Source organism: Typopeltis vanoorti, chromosome 11 (assembly GCF_054136105.1).
Source record: "Typopeltis vanoorti isolate ZY-2024b chromosome 11, IOZ_Tvanoo_1.0, whole genome shotgun sequence".
Lineage (NCBI taxonomy): Eukaryota > Metazoa > Arthropoda > Arachnida > Uropygi > Thelyphonidae > Typopeltis > Typopeltis vanoorti.
Genome location: NC_143559.1, coordinates 43,907,776 through 43,928,822, shown reverse-complemented (window position 1 = coordinate 43,928,822; position 21,047 = coordinate 43,907,776). Strand labels below are relative to the sequence as shown.

At 35.6% G+C, this 21,047-nt stretch overlaps 1 protein-coding gene across 1 annotated transcript in view; it reads left to right on the top strand.

Annotated features, from left to right (window-relative positions):
- Positions 1–21,047, top strand: part of LOC150101479 (uncharacterized) — a 599,391-nt gene that overhangs the window by 154,283 nt on the left and 424,061 nt on the right. Inside the window, exon 6 of the mRNA XM_090400199.1 lies at positions 19,347–19,471. Coding sequence (XP_090256325.1) covers positions 19,347–19,471 — 125 coding nt within the window. The remainder of the gene's footprint in view (positions 1–19,346; positions 19,472–21,047) is intronic.

Sequence of the window (21,047 nt, the reverse complement as noted above, 5' to 3'; positions counted from 1 at the left end):
GGGCGTTCTTATTGTATGAGTCGCATCGCTTCCAAGTATTCAATCTTTGATTTTAGTCGACCTTATTGCCACTAATGAGACGGTTGATATCATATATAATTGGACAACTTATCTCTAGTCTATACAATACTCTCTTCGTCCCCCATTCCCAATTTTATTTTTATCTTCTACGTTTGCGGCAAGCTGATTAGCAACAGTGTAAAAAAAAATCGGATTATAAAAATACTGGGAGCATTTCAGCTCAGCAACTTCACTATTAGTGGTATCACTTTATCGTACAAAAATGTATCAGCTAGAAAAAAAAAACAGCTTTTTATGGTACAGTGGCGTATAATTTAATATCTGTTTAGAAATCTATATAAATTTTCCTTACGTAAGCTTCTATGCTGAGCATAAAAGCTTACGTAAAGGAAACATCCTGATAGGGGCTTACTTTTCATTATTCAAATTGTGTGACTCCTCTGTAGAAGAGTATCTTGCCTTTATAGTAATTTCGAAGAAGGTGCCGAGCTTACCAATCCGTTTCTAAGTTGAGTTACTTAGAAATGGATTTTATTGGGTTTTCAAAGAGAAAACCCAATAAAATCTTCGAAAAACAAAGCATAGAGACTGCCTTCTTTGTATTAGATACATTATTTATATATTCACTGAAGTTGGATACAAAGCTATGTATTTTAACCACGTGCAAATAAAGCAAATAGAAGGCTGCCTAGGATAAACCGATTTTTTAATGAATATTTGAACCTTGATTCGCTATCCATTTATGGTAAAAGCCGATAAAAATGTAAAAAACAAAAACCTATGACCACAAGATATATATATACTACTCCTTTTTTTTTCACTTTTTTAATAGACAACATTTAAGCGCAATAAATGAAGCAGTTAGCGAAAGGATAAACAGTATATTCGTGAATTACGTAATGTTCTTGTGAGAGGGGTGGAGGAGAGGATCTTAAATGTTTTATGTAATAAACGTATCTCTCAATAGTTTTTATTTTTCCAAAAAAAAATCTTATTTATTACAAAAAATGCAGTCTTCAAACACATGAATCTGTGCGGGAACACACACACACACAAAATCTTAACTATACATTCCGTCTCTCTCTCTCTCTGTCTGAAATTCACTGAAATAGTGAATAAACGCTACATGCATTTTCTTATAAATCAGCCGTCAGTAGATCCAAAACAACGCTCATACTTATCTTTGCAGCAAGCGGTAATTAATGGTAATTATTTCTCTTGAGAAAAATGAAGATGTAGAATGACGTCATCAGGCTAAATGTGTAGCTCTGAGCTGTGTGATGAATTCCATACTTCTTTTCCGGAACATTATAGAAAGCGATAGCTAATTAGACGTTTTGTGGGCAAATAATCAGTACGTCAACATAATAAATTATGATATAAATATTAAATAAATTATAAATATTTTATTAAACAGAATTTTAAAATTTATAAAGAAAAACAAATCCACTATTTTTATTCTCAAATTTTGGCCGGAACTCTTACCCTTAACTTTTAGAAATCGGCGGGCAACCGGCGTACACTATCATTGGTTGTATTTGGTTCAGGCGGAACTGTGACATGGGAGGAGATTGGAATGTGTTGTAAATACGCTCAGAAACTAGGGTATTTCATTTCCGAGATAACATGAGACAAGGTAGTGACAATCGATATAATCGACAAATGACAGTCGATATACTCGAGCAAAGTTATGAGACTTTGCCAACGACTTTTGATTACGGTAGTTAAAAAAGAGGAGAAAGACGACAGTGTAATATGCGAAATTATGTCCAGCAACTCACAGCACCAAAGGTTGCGCCCCTGAGAAAATTGGCGGGTTTTTTTTTTTTTTTTTTAATCCGTGGGATGAGTGGATAGTACTTAGCCAACCTCTCCCGCTCTCCAACCAAACAGGGCGCGAGTTCGAATCCCAACATGGGCATAGGAAAAGCCTACTTAATGCGCTTGTATAGCTCCTTGAGTATATAAGCTATACTCAAGGAGCTATACGTAAATAAAAATACCATTGTATTTCTATTTACGAAACCGAACGCGAATAAGCTCAAATATTCTAGCAAAACATTTCTTAAAAGATCAAGAAAAGTTTTGCTAGAGTATTTGAGATTATTGAAGTGAAAATATTGCATCGTTTGAAAAATTAAAGAGAAAATCAATGTTTTGAAATTGGCGCCTCCATTATTTAATTCACGGTTTTGAAAGTGTTCTGCCATTAGTCTCGTGAGTTCTATCCACATTCCGTATGAAGTCTGTTATATAAATCAAGATTTGTCTGACACAAAAACTGTATAAAGCTGGCCGAGTTCTCTCTCTCTCACACACACACACAAAATCAATCGCTTCTGCAAATTTATCTCGATATAATATTACCGGTTGGTATTGTGAGCTATTCCACTACTTCATAGTAAGTTACAATTTGCACTTTATGCAGATTACCAAAGTCGAATTTTTTTCAAGATGACTTTACAGATGACCACGTAATTTTGCTTTATTGTTTAATTTATGTGGTGACTCTCTATGGTTTGAGAAGTCCTGGAAGACATTTGTGACTATTGCGAAATTGGGAATAGTAATTCTTATGTAACGTCGTTTCAGGAGAAATTGAATAAGCCGGCAAAGGTTGGTCGATTGGTAGAGCCTCTGCTACTAATAGCTCAGTTAAGTAAATTTGAGCGCGGTTAGTAGTTGGAAGGGAACCAATCGTTCGATGCTGTTGGCACACTTTCCCTCGACGAGTCTTTGGACTCCCTGGAGGTGTCAAATAATAATAATAAAAGCCAGTGCTGTGGTGATATCAGTTTACTGCACTGGGAAAATTTTACCCTTTGACCAGAGGAAAGAAATTGAATGCCGTATATTATATTGATGGGCCTACGCTTCAGGAAGTGCAAGAACGGAATATAGTGATCAATGGTCGATTTTGTACAGCAATTTATTTGTAAATTATCTTCATAAAAATAGTTTAAAAAACTAAAATTCTCCGACATTTACATATTAGAGGAATATGTATTATATATACCCTTCACAAAAAAATAAAAGCTGGTTGCAACAAAAGGGGAGAAACAGGCAATTACTTGCGTAGTGAATAGGTCAAAGGAAGGATTTTTTTTTTTTCTAAAAAACATAAAACAATCAAGTTCATTGAACTGTCAGCGTATTGTGTGCAGATTGTCGAAGTCGCTGTTGATATATCTGACTGCAATAGGAAAATATATTTGATCCTATTACTGTGATGCCGTACTTTTTCAGACTTCATAATATAGCAGTATTTCCTCTTCCTTGAATTTGTCAAGGTGTTTTTCATTTAGTCATAGTACTGTTAAGTTGATTTTATGTTTTTTTTCTACCGATTATCCGATAGTTTTATTTTATGAACTTTGGTCTGGGTAGAATCTGATTTACTGTTAACTTCGCATAATTTGAGCACATTTTTGTCGAAGATTTGTATGTGTCTTCAAATGTGGTTTCCCATTGAATTAAGGATTTCAGTAAGAATGGGGATTAGGTTCTCTATCTGTAGGCATTTAAAATTTTTTTTGTTATGCGCGCGAAAGCATAAGTAGAATGCTGGCGTTCACTGCTCGTAATATCCTGTTCATATTGTTCTTTTACTGTTATTGCTAGAAGACAATTTTAACATCTACTCTCATTACATAAGATATTGTTTATTAGGGGACGGAAGCGATGTGTACCTTCCTTGTTGCATACGGTGTCCTGTTTTTAAGTGACGGGACTACCATTTAACTTTCTCAGGTTTTGTCTTTTCATTAAACTTATGAATATTCGATTACTTTTTTTTTTGCGTTATTCCTAGCGAAATCTTTTTATTTCTGTCACTAACTTTTAATTAATTCAGGACTTCCTCCCCTATGAGTTTCAATCTTCTATATACGGCTTTTTTCCTTCATCGAAATTTTCTATCGTGGACTTCCGCAAAACAGTTACTTATTTCCAACGAACGCATTTTTTTTTTTTTTAATTACTGTTGCAATTCGTGAAAAAGAATATTTCTCTAAGCAGACCTGTATTGGGGCGAAAGAATTTACTGCATTTCTGGGTAGGAGAAGTGTCTTGTCCTAAAATACGATGTGTGCTGTTGCTGCTTGCATAGTTATGTCTAACATAGGTTTCAGGTTGAGAAGAAACTTCTCTGAACGTTTATTTTGTATTTTCTTAAAGAAAATTGTCATAGTCTCAAACAGCCACATTTAATCATACTATCAGACGTTTTATTTTGTAAAAAGTGGTATAAATATATGACATGCAATTAAATGCATTTTAAACAGTAATTTTTAATGTATTATTGACTATGAGTGAATATTGAATCTCTGGTAGGTCACTCAGTTTCTTAATATAAAAAGCAAATCCTCTGATGCCTTTTACTTCTCCAAAGGGACTTAGGGCTACGGGACTTCCGTAGCCCTAAGATAACAGAATAAAATGCAATTCAAGAAATGGAACATTATCGCTGACATTTATCGCATATTTTACTGCTCCAATACGTTTTAGGACTCGTTGCTTTCTCGTCATGTGGACTACGAAAAGAGGAATCTTCAAAGCGGAATTGTAAGATGCTTGCAGCCAACAGTAAACTACAGTGGCGTTTACAAAATTTACAAAATAGGCGTGAAGTTGAAATGACGTCTTCCCCCATTCCCCTTTCGTATCTAATTTTAGGGTCTCTTTCTTTCGTGATGGAAAAGCTTTCCCAACAGGAGAGTTGGTTGCCCTACCTGTGTTCTGATATCTAAGGCAAGTGATGTACTAGTTGATTTGCTCGAAGTTAGAGAGAGGGAGAATCCTACCCTGATATATTTCCATTTTGTGTGTGTGTATAGACGGGGGAATAAGTGATTAATTTATTTAATTTGCATGTCTTGTCCAAATTTCACTTATTGTTACAAAACAGGACTGATCGGTGTCGAGTAGGAACGTTAAAAAGTTAATGTTCCTACTACAAGCCACTTCTGGATAGAACGTGGATTGTCTGTTATCCTAACTGCTCTTGTTTGAACGAAATCTAAGATCTTCAAAAATATTTTGCAAACATTATGTAAATAGAGATATTTTGTAGTGGAGCAGTTTGAGACACGGTGTAAATACGGTAGCTGTTCAGAGGGTGTTAAATTTAGTAAGCTGATACAAAATCAACAGAACTGGTAATCTATTTGAAATAATTATAGGTGTAGGTGTGTAATTTCAAAAATGTTCTACATTAATTTCCCGTATATTTGCAAAATTTGAATATCGGAACCATGATTCTAGTTTATCTCAGTCCACTTAATCTGTTTCCATTGTAGTTAACTATAATGGCTCTGAGTGACGTATTGCATTGAGCATATCCGTTGAATAATCAAGAGATATTATTGCATTACGTTGAACATAGGGCCTCTTATTCTTTATCATAAATAAGCATTTATATCTGTTGGAATACGCAAATTATTTCAAAAGCTCTGAATAAAGAAATTTTATTTGGAATCCTTACAAAATTTATCGAACTAGCTAATTTTAGTTTCACTAGATTGTTAATTGCAGACAAAAGGTGTAAGAACATTTTAAATTTAGGTTGTACATGATTCAGTTTTTGGTTTCAGTGGGAGTATTTTTTATTGGCAAAATAAAGCTTGATGGACTTAATGAAATTTGGTTGCTATTATTATTATTTTGGAAATTTTCAGTAAACTAACAGTTCTTCCCTGAACCTTTTACTTCATTCATGGCAATTTCACATAGACATGTCCAGTATTTACTTAACTCTTCATAAGGCAGTTATTTCCGTTAAACTTCAGACTTATATTAGCTGTTTTCAAAGGATTTCTCAGCGACTTCTCAACTACAAAAAATGAAAAGAAATTCGAAGAATTCAGATTTTATCCTTTCCGACCATCGAGTCAGCCATTCACCTTTTAAACGCCTGCAGGTGTTTTCCGCGGCATTGGTTTTCTGACATTGTTTTGAGGAATATTTACTGGTGCAGGTTAAGTGTCTTAGTAATTTGCTAGTGCTTTATCTTTTGCTAAGCCGTGAGTTTTTGAGTTGTAAGCTTTAATTCAGGAACTGGTTATACCTACTCAAATTCTAGTATTTTAAATTTATTATCATTTATATTAATACATACATTAACATTTCTGGCTAGATGGGTGAAGCAAACTTGCTTTTCATGTTCCCCTTTGTCTTGTAATGAAAGAACTTTGAATGGAGTGTTTGTGAGCTATATGCTCGCCCATTGACGGCAGTGAAGTTAGTTGTGTTCAGCTGAACTTAAGATAGACTTTGGTCTTTTATATTTGTTGATTTCTGCTTCATTATATTCCGAGGCTTCCTTGATTAACGAGTTTGGATGGTTACTTGTCTTGGTAAAGAACTTCTCAGCTAGATTTATGAGAAAGGAAGAGATATAAGGGATATTAACTTCTCTATGGATCTGGGTGTTTCTTATAAGCCAAGGGGCATCCAGAATCATCCTCATGCACTTATTCTGTAATCTCTGAAGTTTTAGAATGTTTGAATTTGCGGTGTGGCTCCATGCTGGGGATGCGCAAGTGATAACCGGTCGAATTACCATCTTGTAAATTGTGAATTTTGTTTGCGTGTCCAGTTTACTTTGTCTGTTGATCATAGGGTAGAGCTGTGCTAAGACTTTGGATGTCTTTGAGGTAATGTAACTAATATGTTTGCTGAATAGGCGTTTACTATCAAGAATCACTCCAAGATATTTAACTTCAGTCTGCTATGGAATCTTTACTCCCAATAAACAAATATCCTCCATGGTATGGATTTTCTTTCTAGTAAACAATATAGCTGAGCTTTCCTGTGGGTTAACTTGGATCCTCCAGTCTGCCATCCACTTTTATAAAGTGTGTATGCTAGTTTGTAGTCTTTTAGTTGCCAGTTTTGGGCTCGGTGATCTTGCCATCAGTTCAGTATCATCTGCATATAATGCAGTGAATGTTGTTCTTGGGTTCAGAGAGATGTCTGTTACATAGATTGAAAACAGGAGAGGTGCCAGAAGAGATCCTGCGTCTGATCGAAATCGTTTCGCCGACCCTGAGCTGCATATATCTGTCTTTCAGGTAAGAATGTATTATTTTTATTAACTTGACTGGAAAGTTAAATTTTATCAGTTGGCAGAGAAGGCCTTGATGCCATACTTTGTTAAGCGCCTTCTCTGCGTCGATGAAGATGGCAGCTGTATTGAGTTTCCAGTTGAAACCTTTAGTAATGATTTTTACCAGCCGGTGCACTTGTTGAGCTGTACTATGGGCCTTATGGAAGCCGAACTGTTCATTAGACAAAATTCCTAACTTATCTGTTTCTGCTTGGAATCTTGAGAGGATCACTTTCTCTGTCACCTTTCCGAGGCTGGACAATAGGCTTATGGGTCTGTAGCTTTCGGGAAGGTGAGCATTTTTTCCTGGCTTCTTCAGTGGTATGATTGTGGCTGTTTTCCATGTACTAGGGAAATGCTGGAATCTAAAGATGGCATTTGTAATGTTGACGAGATGGACTATGGCCTTTCTTGGAAGTAGTTTTACTATTCTGTTATGCCATCCGGTCCTGGAGTTTTTTTATTGTTTAGATGGGAGATGATATTTATCATTTCTGCGGGATTTGTAGGAGTGATATGTTCGGAGTTAACAGTGTTCTGTCTTAAGGTTGTCTTAACATGACGATGAATCTTGTACATAAGGTTGATATTTAGATTTGTATAAGATGGGTTGCACTGAGATTCTAGGTTATCTACTAGTGCTTCGGCTTCATCTTTGTGAACTGTCCCTTTCTTGGTTTGTATAGGGGGTATCTTTTTGGTGCGGATTGCTCTTAAGAATTTCCATACATAATGATCTTCAGTAGTGATGTTAGCCAATTTGGTTTTCCATTGATGGTTTCTGTGTTTTTGAAGAGCTTCTCGGACCTCCCTGTTTACATTGTTCAATACTGTTTTATCTTGTGGGCTCTGGTATTGTGGTATCTCTTCCTGGCTCTATTTTTTGCTCTGATTAGATCCATGATTTCTTCAAGGATACGGTTGGTTGGGTGGAAGACAGTGGATTGTCTGACTGATTCTATTGCTTTCTGAATATGTATCGTTAAGTTATTTATTGCTGTGTCAATCTCTTCCTTTCTACTGATATTGGGCCCCGGACCAATATGATCGGGAAGAACCTTGGCTAACTTGTCCCATGGCATGAATGTGTGCAGAGGAGAGAATTAATCTGATGAACCTAGATTAAGCACTATGGGACTGTGGTCAGAAGATAATTCGTTGACTGATTCCAATTTGAATTGGTATCTTAAATTTTTAAAGATGACAATGTCCAGCACATGCGAGCCACCCGAAGGGCTGAAGTGGGTGGGCTCGGTAGGGCCGGCCTCAACAACAGAGTTGAGCATTGCATAGTTGAAAAGTGTGTGGCCTTTGGTGTTAGTTGATGAGCTGTACCAAGCTGTGTGTTTTGAGTTGAAATCTCTTGCTATTATTGTGGAGTCATTTGGACAAGTATGAAGTCCAGATCTGTTGTCAGCAGAGGAATGCTTGGAGAGTTATAAGCAGCATAGATCTTGAGACTCCCAGCATTGAAGGTATGTACCTCCACACCGGTCACCTCCAGGTTTACTGTTTTGGGCTTGTCTATTGTATTATGATTGAAATAACTCTTAATATATATGGCTGTGCCTCCACCTCTTGTGCCAATTCTGTCTTTTCTGTACACAGTGTATGCACGGATTTTTGGGTTATTAGCTGGTCTTAGGTGTGTTTCACCAATCAAGATGATATCAGCATTGAGACGAGTTGAAAATTCTTGAAGTTCCAAAATCTTGTTCATCAATCCATTTGCATTCCATGCGATTATCCTAAGAGCTTTTGGTTTGAATTTATTATTCATGACAGGTGGCTGTTATAATGTTTTGAGTGCTTTGCAGAATCTCTTTCTGGAAGATGTTGAGGGGCATGTCTTGCTGAATTTCTGCAGCATAGTGGTAAGTGAGGCTGTTAAAACTGATGTTATGTTGGAGCTTTCTAGCTCGAGAGATGTAGGAGGCTTAGTTCTTGCAGCCTCACAGGTCCTTCCTGTGAGGTAGAAGGCAAGGTGTTTCGGACTGGAGGACGATTTGTTTGTTGCTTGAAACGTTGTTACGTGGAGGAGCAAATTGACTTTTGTTGGTCTTCGATTTTTTCGATTGGAAAGGCATCCCTTGTAGTTAGGGGGTGAGGTCCTCTGCAGTTTGCACAGCATGCTGGAGTTGTGCGTGGTTTGGTGCTTGTGATGGTCTGGTGTCCGTCGCCGCACTTCAAGCACCTGAAAGCTGCCTTACATAATTTTTGGACATGTCCAAACCTTTGGCATCTATGATACTGACCTGCAAATGCTCTTTTCCTAAGAGGCTCAATTGAAATTTTGAGACCGCATACTACAGTCAGTTCATAGATTTGTTTTTGTGTGTCGTTTATTTCCACCAGCACCAAAGGCATTGGACTTTTATCTGATCTGAGCATTCTGCTCACTTTAACTGGGGACAGGCCCTGTCTGGAGAGATCGGTGGTCACATCTTCAGGAGTGATTCCTTCAGCTGTCCCACGTAGAACTACCTTCAGGTTCTTTTCGCTGGGTAAAGCGAAGGTGTGATATGGGACGTTAGCATTGTCCATAAATCTGGTCATCTGTCTGTAATCCGAGACAGTAGTGGGTTGTATTTTAACTCCCTCATCTGAGTATTTAGCCCATGAGAATGATGTTTTGTTCTCTGAGGGCTGATGAGACAGGATCCATTTTTCCTTATCCTTTAATATGACTGGTGGTATCTTTTCTTTAGGACCATTGAGTGCTTCTATCCCTGTTGTTTTGGGTTCTTCCGCATTGATGGAGATTTTCCTCTTCTTTTTGACCAATTGGAACTCTGTATCTGTTTCCAAGGTATGATAACTGCTGTCTTAGGATGTAGCATCTTCCATACTTTGGGAGTGTGCAAAATCTGATTGCGTCAGAGTTATGGGCTCTTCACTCATGTCAACCATATTGTCCTCTGTGACTGCTGTGGGGGGGGGATGTGTCAAAGAGCTTGACTTTTCCTGGACAATTATCACTCAGCAGCTTTCCTAGTCTGAGGAATTCCATGTATATTTACTTCCTCGAATTTGGCCTCATTCAGAAGTTTTACCATGACAATAATTTAGAAATGTGTTAAGACACAGATGGAGAAAGAGTATAGATTGCTCAGGTGTTCCGAACAGGTAAAGATAATCCTGTGGACTTTTGAGGGTCCACTAGCAAATCCTGTAGACACACTAAGGTGTCTACCAGCAATAAGATGTCACGATATAAAACAATGGCGATAATAGCGGCAGTAGCGTTTAGCCCTTGTAAATTCAATTGACTTACCTGGATAAACCACTATGGAAAAATAAAGTGTCTGTTTATGGCAGCAAGCAATTAACTGCTATTACTAATGAATAAGCATAAATTGCTAAAAACATATCAGTCAAATTCACAATTCACGATCAATAATACACGACACGAAACACTAACATGCGAGCCTCCATACTTGATTCTTTTTCCTCCGGGTCTATTATCATTTGGAATTGATCATTGTATTTATATTAAAATGTCTTGTGCACGTGCCAATAACAACACTGTTCGGAGCACAGTTTAATAATGTAATTTCTGATGTCATTCCCCTCCATCTCTTATTATATTATTTTCATTCGTGAAAACGAATGCACTCACTCAGTTTGAATCATAGTTTAGCCCAGATTCTCTGATACATTGTGTTTAGAAGTGTTCATTTCCTAAGATTGACATTTTTTTTTTGACGAGAGTTCAGTTTGTAAAACCTCAAGTTATTATAATAACAATTATTTGAATGAAATGGTTTTGCTCTTTCCAGAGGATATCATATTGTAATAAATAATATATATCATTTGGTATAACGAACACATTTTCCATTATTTTTATATTAACTAGAATTTAGAAAGTACTGGGAATGAAAAATCGTTCCAGTACTTGACAAACTTATCGTCACTGCCTTGTTTGAACTAACAGTAAGTAAATCGGTAACAGACCTTCTCCACACTTTTTTTATATTTTTAATTTGCTCTCACCGGTGAGCATTTCCTAAAGCAAAACATGAAAAGCTCTCAGTAATAGTGAAATGAAGCATCACCATGAGAATTGTTTTAATAAAAATGACTAAGCTAGCTCTCGTTTTAATTTAAATCCTCAAATATTTTTTTTTAACTCATCAACAGTCGTTAATCGGATAAATTTCTGAACATTTTAGCCTTCTAACAACGCTTTGTTTTAGATTTACGACCCAAGCCACTAAGGCTGTGAGGTCAGTGTATTATGTCTCACCTTCAATTGAAAAGTCCCTGATAAAGGTTCTTCGCCTCCTAGACGGTATTCGAACCCAGATCTTTCCATTTAAAGGTCATCGTCGATACCGACTGAACTACGGAGGCTCTGAATTCAACAACAAAGGTCTGAAACTGCTTTCGGCAGTATTGTTTATATGGTCTTATAAAATTATCTTTAAAAAAAAAATTATGTTTTCCAAAGAATTTTTGACAGCCTTACCCCTCTTAATCCTAACTGCTATTAAAATGGTTATTTGTATCCTAGAATACAATGATTATGAATTTCTCTCACCGAAATTGATTTTTTTTTCTTTGGGTATATAAATCAAGATCATTCCGTAAACTGCTTTATTTCTGGTTTCCTGTTATTGAAGTGAAAGCACACATATTCCCCCTGGGCATCAGTTCTCCTTGAATCATTTTCGAGTACCCTAATGCATACATATTATCGCACAATCATTGATTTTTATATATATATACACACACATTTATTATTACTCACTTTGCAGTCACTTCTGCAATAATGTTGGTAAAAACCTCTTCAGGTTAATTCGAATATAATGAATTCAAAGTAATAGACGATATTTCTATATTTATAGAGTATATGTACATATATACAAACTACTCAGATGTAGTTTGTTTCGGTATTACGATATCTTTACATGCAGACTTATATTAAATCCACACGGGAGAAGCCACAGAAGTTATAACACAACAGTGTAAGTAGAAGGAAGCGTAAGAAGGAATCTGTTGACGCTTTTTTTTTAAAAAAAAAAATCTAGTGAAGTATTTACTCGGAAAAACGATGGAGAAGGCTGTTCCAAAGAACAGTTAAATAAAGGAAGATGGTTCGTTAAATTAAAACTATGTATGGATGTTGACGAGTGACCTCTCTTGTTCTTACTTGATTATAGGAAAGCGGGGGAATGTTAGTGGCCATTTCGGGTCTCACAGTGCCTATGAAAGTACCTGTACTGCATAGAGAGAGAGAGAGAGAGAGGGGGGGGGAGTCATCTGTACGCGGATAATTTACAACTGGTGCACTACACCAAATGTAAGAACATTCTCAAATATTGCTGATATGGGATTTAATAAAGCGTTAGGAGAAGAGTGGTATTTTGAAAAAAAAAGAATACCGAGTCTTTTTGGAGACAGAAGATTTTGTAGATGTCATGTGACGTGTTTATACCATGATAACTTCGACATGAAAGTGAACTCAAGAAAATTGGGTGATCGAACATTATCAAAAAGTAAAGGGTTTTGTAAGAGCTTTCTTCCGGAAAATAAGATAGCATCGAATTTGCTAAATTATCTTCACTCCACTTGAGAATGGTGGGGAAATTAATGTTTAAGATATTAGTTACAGAAGATCTTGAAGCTTGAATCGTTTGAGTATTACAGTGTTTCTGGACCAAGAAGTGGAATGGAGAATATTGTTTATTAGTAAAACTGTGGATGGGATTTGTGGTTAGAGAAAGTCAATAATGTATAGGAGGAAGAGCACGCGTGAGCAGAACTCTCTGATACTCCAGTACTTATAAATGCGAAGAGAGAAAGCCATCTCCTTATGACACGCATTGGATGCATTTTTTCACTCCTGAGAAATGGAAGTTTTTTTTTTTTTAATGTTCCCTGTAATACATATTTGAATTATGTTAGAGACAGCTAAAACATGGAGACTGTATATGGCGTATGTTAATTCTATGAATTACTCTCCCCGACTTTTTTTGTTTAGCATTATGGAAAACCCAAATTTCTGGAAGAAAAATCCTTCACTGCTATATAAGACTAATAACTCATCTTTATTTGAAAGAACCTTTATAAGTATATCGCGTTAAGAGAGGATTAGAATCCAACCCTTTTCAAACTATGAAAAAATGTCCTGTCCTGTTTGAGGACTGCGCTTGAGTACTTTTGCAAAACAAATCGGGTAGAAAATACACGCAATGATAAGTATAGAAACTATGGGTTGACCACCGAACTAAATGATAAATTAATTTTATTTACTAGCCAAGATAGGAAATAAAAACGTATAGAGTTATCTCATATACAAATCATAATGGTTAGAATTTTCTTACCTATTTGTAATAATTTTAAAGTAATGAATTATTAATAATATTTTAAGATTATAATTTTAATAACTAATTATTAAAATAGGTTTCCCAAAACTTGTTTAACAAATGACCTTTTTTTATTATTCTCTCTCTCTCTGTTTGAACAGACTATTGCATTAATGTAATCTTGTAAAACAACGGATGCTTGAGTGGCTATTTTTCTTACCGAAAATTCGAGCTCTTAATCTTCTTGACTGCTTTCATGTATTTTCAGACATTCGAAACAGTTATGCCTTGTTCTTCCTGTATAATATTTTTACAGCGCAGTGTATTGTGAGATATATTGGGAAAACCTAGGTCATAAGTTCAGCATTTAGACTTCCTTCTCTGTTTCTTAATCTTTTTTGTAGTTCTGTACAAGTGTAATGACCAGATTATCTACAAAAAAAAGGTAGTTCCCTCGAAGTTGTTTTCATCTCCTCGTCATTAAAATGATCTTTAATTATTAGTACCTTATGATTTAGTCTTCACCTTGTATAACGTGTAATCTTTCCCTTCCTGTTTTTTTCCTGTAATAAAGACAAAAATACTTTTTCTCATTGAACTTCAACATCTTTAAGTAGACATTACCGTTCCTTGAAATCTGAAAGAATCCCTGCTCCTTCATCCTTGTTCCTTGTTTGTTCATGAATATTTCGGACATTAATCATCCGGAGGCGACACAAATTTAATTGGTTGACCCCGTTCCCTTGTTTCGATAATAAGTGTACAAGGTCATGTATATATACCTATTGGCTAAGAGATAAAGAAAAAGCAGCACCATTGCTTTCTTCGCAAGTGCCAAGGCATTTTCCCCTTATTAATATTTGTACGCCTTATAAACTGATTTTAGCATGAGATAAGACTATCATCTTTTGTAGGGTGGAGTCGTGGTTTATCATTATTCCTTAATGATTTTACTCTCCAAGTCTGTCCTAAATTTTGACCTCTTATAACCCTATTTATAGCCATTCATTAGTACCTTACTGTTTGTTGTAAGAATAAATCATCATCCCGAAAGCACTTGGTCAGTTTTCCTCCAAGAAAACAATAAGAATATTCTCGCTCTCTTTCTGTGTGTGCGGTGCATTTTGAGAATAAAACATCTCGCTTCTTGCATGCGATTGGCTTTTTATATTAACAAGTAGCGTTTTGCTTTCGTGTAAACGTTTTTAAATTCGGATTGATAAACAGACTTGGAGATTTGTTCCCATGAGTTTTTCTTCCTATTTTTTAATGCAGAGAACACATCCAATTTACAGTTTTTAAAATTAAATGGGATGAGTGTTTTGAAATTCAGTAAAGAAACGTCTTCATTAAAATATATTATATGACACCTCCAAGGAGTCCAAAGACTCATCTAAGGAGGGCACCTACTCTACAGATCTCCGGAAACTGAAATCATAACTGTCGATCTATGAGGGTCGTTTCCTGCAAATATTCGCATCTTGTTTGACAGTATATTAATGTGCAAAGAGAAGGATATGCCTGATTGTTTTCTTCTTCCTCCCCACCCACCCCGTAATTTAAACCAGTTGAGATTTACCTGTTCCAATATCAGGTATTACTTGAGGCCTGGCAATTCCTTCGCATCTTGTCACTTAACTCTTGAAAAGATGTGTTCGAATTTCGTCATAAAGATGTACATTTTTTAGTTGTTTAATTCGGGGATGAATTAACTGATCCTAGGCGAACGTAATAGAAGTAGAGAACATACTTATGGATATAATATACAACAGCTACAAAAGGATTGGAATAGGACTAGGTATCACTGCAACAGATTATCATGAAATTAATACCCTCCCCACCTTCGAAATTTCCGCTTTTTCATCATGTTAAAATTTCGTAAAGTTTATTAAATTATCTATATAAATTCTGTAAGCTCCAACCGACAGTTTATCGAATTTGCGACGATAACATCGCCTGTGTTTTCACTGGTGTGATGGTTGATAAAAATTTCTTATTCTGACCTACTTTATAATCCGAATGCAGCTCGAACATTAATGACTCAACCTAAGTTATTTTAATATAATGTTACACTAGTACCAATATGCTTTATTTTTGCGAAATAAAAGTAGATAATTAGCTTAGCGTGATGAATATGTTCTATGCTGGAGACTTGCATATTGGTAGTATCAAGAAAATTAGGCCACATGGTGAGGAAACACTTGCAGTTTTAGTGAATTTTTTTAACTACCCGCTTGCTGTCAACTATTGCATTTTAAACCACTTGTCGCATGTACAAGAAGCGTTCAAAACAATGCCAGCGCACACTCATTGGCCTTGAAACTAGTCTAGTCTCGTTCCTTCATTTCCTCTTCTGCACTTTACGGTATAAGATCGACATTCTATTATTGTGTTCACATCAAACGAATCTTTTACGAGTTTGTCAAATTTTTGACTCACGAAAAAGCGCGCTGTTAAAATTTCCTTGATTATAAGTTTTTTATGGTGAAGCAAAACGTATGTGCGGATGCGTTTACAATTATTTCGACATAAAAAATATATCGTACGTCGTTGGGCATCGATCACGAAGTAGATGGCCAAAAAAAATCAGAACACGTGATTCCATAAGTGGGAAAACTAGCCTAATCAGAGAAAATTCGCCAATAAGTCAGGTAGTTTCACTGAAATTGAACGTTGGTATTTTTCACAAGTCAAAATCATTACAGAAAAGGATCTGCAATAAAGTGTGCGTACATGGGACCTGCCGAGTCAGTTGAGTAACGAAATGAAATTGATATTTCGTTAACCAAGTGACATTAATAGTTGGATAAATTTCGTTACCTTCTGATATTTCGGAAGCTTGTCCCCGATTACTCCTGAGGGTAGAGAAAGGAAAGTCTTCTTTACAGTCATGAGAGGGGATGAAAGGACTCTACACCCACCATGATCCCGAAATGCAAATTCAGTTTATAGAATATCGCCAGCCCACTTACCAATGGCCAGAAAGTTCAGAACTCAATCTTCTGCTGGTAAGTGCATGCTGACTCTTTGGGGACAACAAATATGTCATTCATTGAGACATTGTGGTGAAAGGGAAAACAGCAAATCTGCAAAGCTATCTGAAAAAGTTGAAACAAGAAATTAACCGTGTGTTCTTAACGTGGAACAGCCACAAGACAAAGCGAGATCTTTCACGAGCGCATTCATATTAACGGCTATCGAACAGATCGGATTTGAATTTGTGGAACATCCTCTCTACAGCTCAAACTTGGTTCCATCGGACTTCAGGCTATTTCCTAAACCTAAGATACATCTCAAGGGAACAGGTCAAGTCAAAACAGAGTAGTGAAAATAGTTCTGAAAACAATATGAGAGTTTTATTACCACGCATTGAAAAACTAGTTATGCGGCAAAGAAAATATATTGAACGGGAAAGAATTAAGATATAGGGCATGAAAATAGCTTTAATTTTATTTCACCGACATCTCTTTTCAATGGGGAGCTGTCACAAAGAAGGCATTTACTTCAACGTTCCTTGTAGTAATAGTAGTGGCATTGAATGTCGGGTCTTAGGCTTATGTTCGTTTCCTATTGGTGAATTCAATGATTTTTCAAGCTTGTTGGCACCCTTTTATCTCAGAAATATTTTCATTTCATTCCTCTTCGTTAAATACTTATTACAAATTGACTAGCTTAAGTACGTGTTTTGTCTAAATTTAATGAAATATTATATTTTAGGGACTTAAGATTTTATAACGATGATGTATAAACAAGTTCTAACGCATAAAACTTGATATGCGTATTTTGAATAATATAATACCGAAAACAAAAGAGGAATCAAAGTGCTGCAATTCATATAATTTAAAAATATATTATGTTATGGATAGGTTTGTTTTCAGCTCACTTCTTCTTGGTACTCTTTAATTAATTTAAAGAAATAGCTGAGCTGCACTGTAACTGAATATGTTCTGCATTCGCCATTTGTATTTGCAGTTAGAAAAATTTGCATTCCAAAGTAGAATGCCGTAAAACTTGCCTTTTCGAGTTTACGTTCTGGGATTAGCCATTCGGCTCAGCATAATATAAAAAATTGGTCATTCAACTAACAAGAATTAATTATGCCTTACGTGTTAAGAGTTTCCTACATGATAAATAGGAAATCAGAAAAATGGTCATTACTGAAAACACCGCCAGGGTGTTTGGTATGCTAATATAATCGTTTTCTTTTTGGTTTTCCAGGTGATGATATAATATAAAATAAATTTCATCTCTAAACTCCCAACTGATGAATTCCATATTTGGTTTTTCGAAATGGTTTGCTTGTTGATATGTTAAATGACATAGTTGAATTGTTTATATTGTTAATTAACATAATTATATTGACCTAATATCAAGTTGCACTAAAAATGTCCAAGCAATATCATTGAAATTTAATGTATATTTGATATCTTGCAACCGGTCTTAGCTTTTTTGTGTCACTGGGTTTTGTTTTTATCGGCGCTTTTCCTGCAGTTTTTCATTTCGATTCTGAGAAACTAGTGTTCCAGAATCCATTATCCAAATCGGGTTTGAGGTTCCCCCCCCCCCTTTTCAGATGCAGTGTTCTTTATTTTACTGCTTTTTAATTATTTTTTAAGCTGCTAATAGACATTTTGATATTTGAATCCCCTTTTGATGACCAGATGTATATAAAAAAAAAGTGGGGTATCCAACTTTTATCTTTGAAGTTCTTATTTATTTATTAAAACACATATTTAAAAAGTTTAACGTTTGGTTTTATATCAGTTCATTTATTGATCAGATATGTTATAATGATACTTCGTTGGAAGCGCTGATTTGCTGAGGTGTTTGAGATTAATGTGAAACGTTTAGAGGCCTACGTGTTGACCCTACGGATTGCGCTTTGAAAAGACTGGCGTGCAAAGTCAAATCTACAAACCCAAATTGTTGTGCACCTAAAATGACTGTTATTATCATCATTATTATTTTCTTTACTTTTTCCTTCTCAAACCGAAATAAGTTTTTTTTTTTCTCTAATACTTGTTCAGAGCGAACGTTTGAGGGAAGCATCCTTTTGCTTCTCACAGTTAAAGATGTCATAATGGTTAGTTACGTTACAAAAGTGATATGTTACTGGGTGTTTATGTGGAATTCCTTTCACCACTGCCCACATTTTTCTGTATAACTGGGGGGACATTGAACTTGGGGGGTGGAAAACTTTTGCAATTTGGCCAAACGACAAGCCGGAACACTTCAAAACCGGAAACAATTTTGTGAAATCTTCTTTGTACTTTATGGTGTTGTGGAGGCGAAAGATGAACCTGGCCTCTAACCTTAGAGAGAATCGTGGTTTGATTTCCGTCATCTATTTTGCTGATGTGTCTATAGTTCAGTCCTCAAAATTTCGAAAGTTAAGCGTTTCATCTGATATCTGGGAAATTATAAATTCGATGTACATCGCAAAGCATTATGATGTACGGTTACTCCTTTTCATTTTAGGTAACGTAGTGGTCCTTTAATGAGATTTTGAATTCATCGGCCGTTAAAAATATTAAATTTCATAAAAATCAAATGAAATTTAATATATTTTTCCTTTCTGATAAAATAAGCGAACGAAAAGCAGAGTATTTTACGTTTTTCATTTCTCCACTTACCATATTTTTATGGATCGTCTTACTTTGCGATAAGAGCTCAGTTCTGATTTCAAGTAACCAGACTGAAAAATCGAAACCGGAGCTTGAACTTACGACCTTCAGGTGTTAGGGCAATCATTTTCACTCACTACTTACCTCATCTTTGTTCGTTTGCTTCATTACCATAACGAAATAAGGTTATGGTAATTGCTCGTTGTCTATATTTAAATTTATGAGTTGTTTCCAATTGCTATTTTTTTTTATATCTGTTTATACTTTATTTTTATTATTTCTTCTCAGAACTGACGAAAGGAATGAGATCATTCCGGCAGTGGCTTAAAGAGGTTGAAGTGAGCCTTGAAAGAATCGTTGTATATTCAAGCATGGCAGTAGAGGAGCTACAACAAATACTTAAGGCACAACAGGTATTTTTTTTTAAAATTTAATATCTAAATTTGTATGAGAATACTTGATATTATTGAACTATGAAATTTGACTGGTTTATTTCCCAAGAATACTGTGTTGCAAATATTTTTTTTTTTTTTTTTGCTGAGTAAATTGCAGAAGTTGCCTCAATTCGTTACGCTAATGAGAGAAAGAGTTAATTCAAATGCATGTCTGCTCAACATTCGTTTTTATTTTTCTGAGGGAAAAAAATATTTAAAATACACAGTTAAAAAAAAAAGATCCGGATGGTTAAACGAACAAAAAAAAAAAAAAGGGCCTAGTAACTAAGAAAGACCATGCTTGGCTTCTGGCTGTTATCATTCTAATAGTACATATAATGTCTCCATCTAGATATTTTTCTTAGATTACTTTAAAAGAAATAGACTTCGTTCGAATGAAATAAATCTATATACAGACCGTGAAATTCCTCGCTAATGTAGCAGTTGAAAAAAGCGTGACAAAATTTTAAGAGTTATCTTCAAATGGAGCTGTTTAAAGAATGCGATAAAAAAAATTAAAAAAAAAAAACACAAGACAAGAGGAGGAAGGCGGGGCTGCTTTTGCTCGTGCTTTAAGACACTAGTGGCTTATTAGACGCGGCACCATAGGTGAGAAACTAAATACGAAAAGATCTTAAGACGTACGAAAGCGTTATAAGATCCCTATTGTTAGATTGAAACGATACGCTTCGGCGGAACTAAGTAGACTTCTACCTCTTGAAAGGTACCCATTTTCTGGGCTGGCTTATTCACGATTTTAGAGCCGGCAATCTGGAAACTCAGCTTGGTGCTCATGGTGTATCACCTTTTAGCCATGTAGAGGTGATTTAGATAATGGAGCAGATAATTAGGATTACGAGTTGTTGCGATATACTTATTCTGGATGCGAATATAGTTAGCTCTGTTTACCTTGATCATCGGCTTCGTCTTTGATTACATCTATAGAGAATCAGCATTTCTATATGCATCCGTGTACATTTTTCAGATAATTCTTGTTATTGTGCAAAGTATTTATTGCCTGAAGTACTTTGGCTATTTTAGTGCAGTATTTTTAGCGACCGAATTGAAAACAGGTTACTGAAAAAAATTGTGTATTTTTGTAGTTATTTTTGATACCCTACAATCAGTCTTGATTTTATGATTTTTGCCACTGATACTTTCCTTTCGTCTTCTAGATTGCATATTTCAGGTCACGAAGCGAAGCCCATTTTAATGAAATCTTTTCAATCATTTGCAAAACTCAACTTATAAAGTTGATAATCATACCTAAATTTACGAAATACAGTTATTTTGTGGTTTATTCTCAACTTTATAGTGTTTGTGGGTACGCAACGCAAAATATCCCAACCGTAATTTGTTCCGTTGTTCGTAGTATTTGCTGCTAATAATTTATTACGACCTTTATTTGCGCATGCCTCGAATAAAAAGTTCCGGGATTGATTTCACTGGGTTTGTCCATTATCCCAGGCAATTTTCTTCCGGGGTGGGTGGCGGGAAGTTACGTTTTTTTTTTTTTATTGTTGTTATAAAAAAATTAATGAGCGTTTATTCGTTA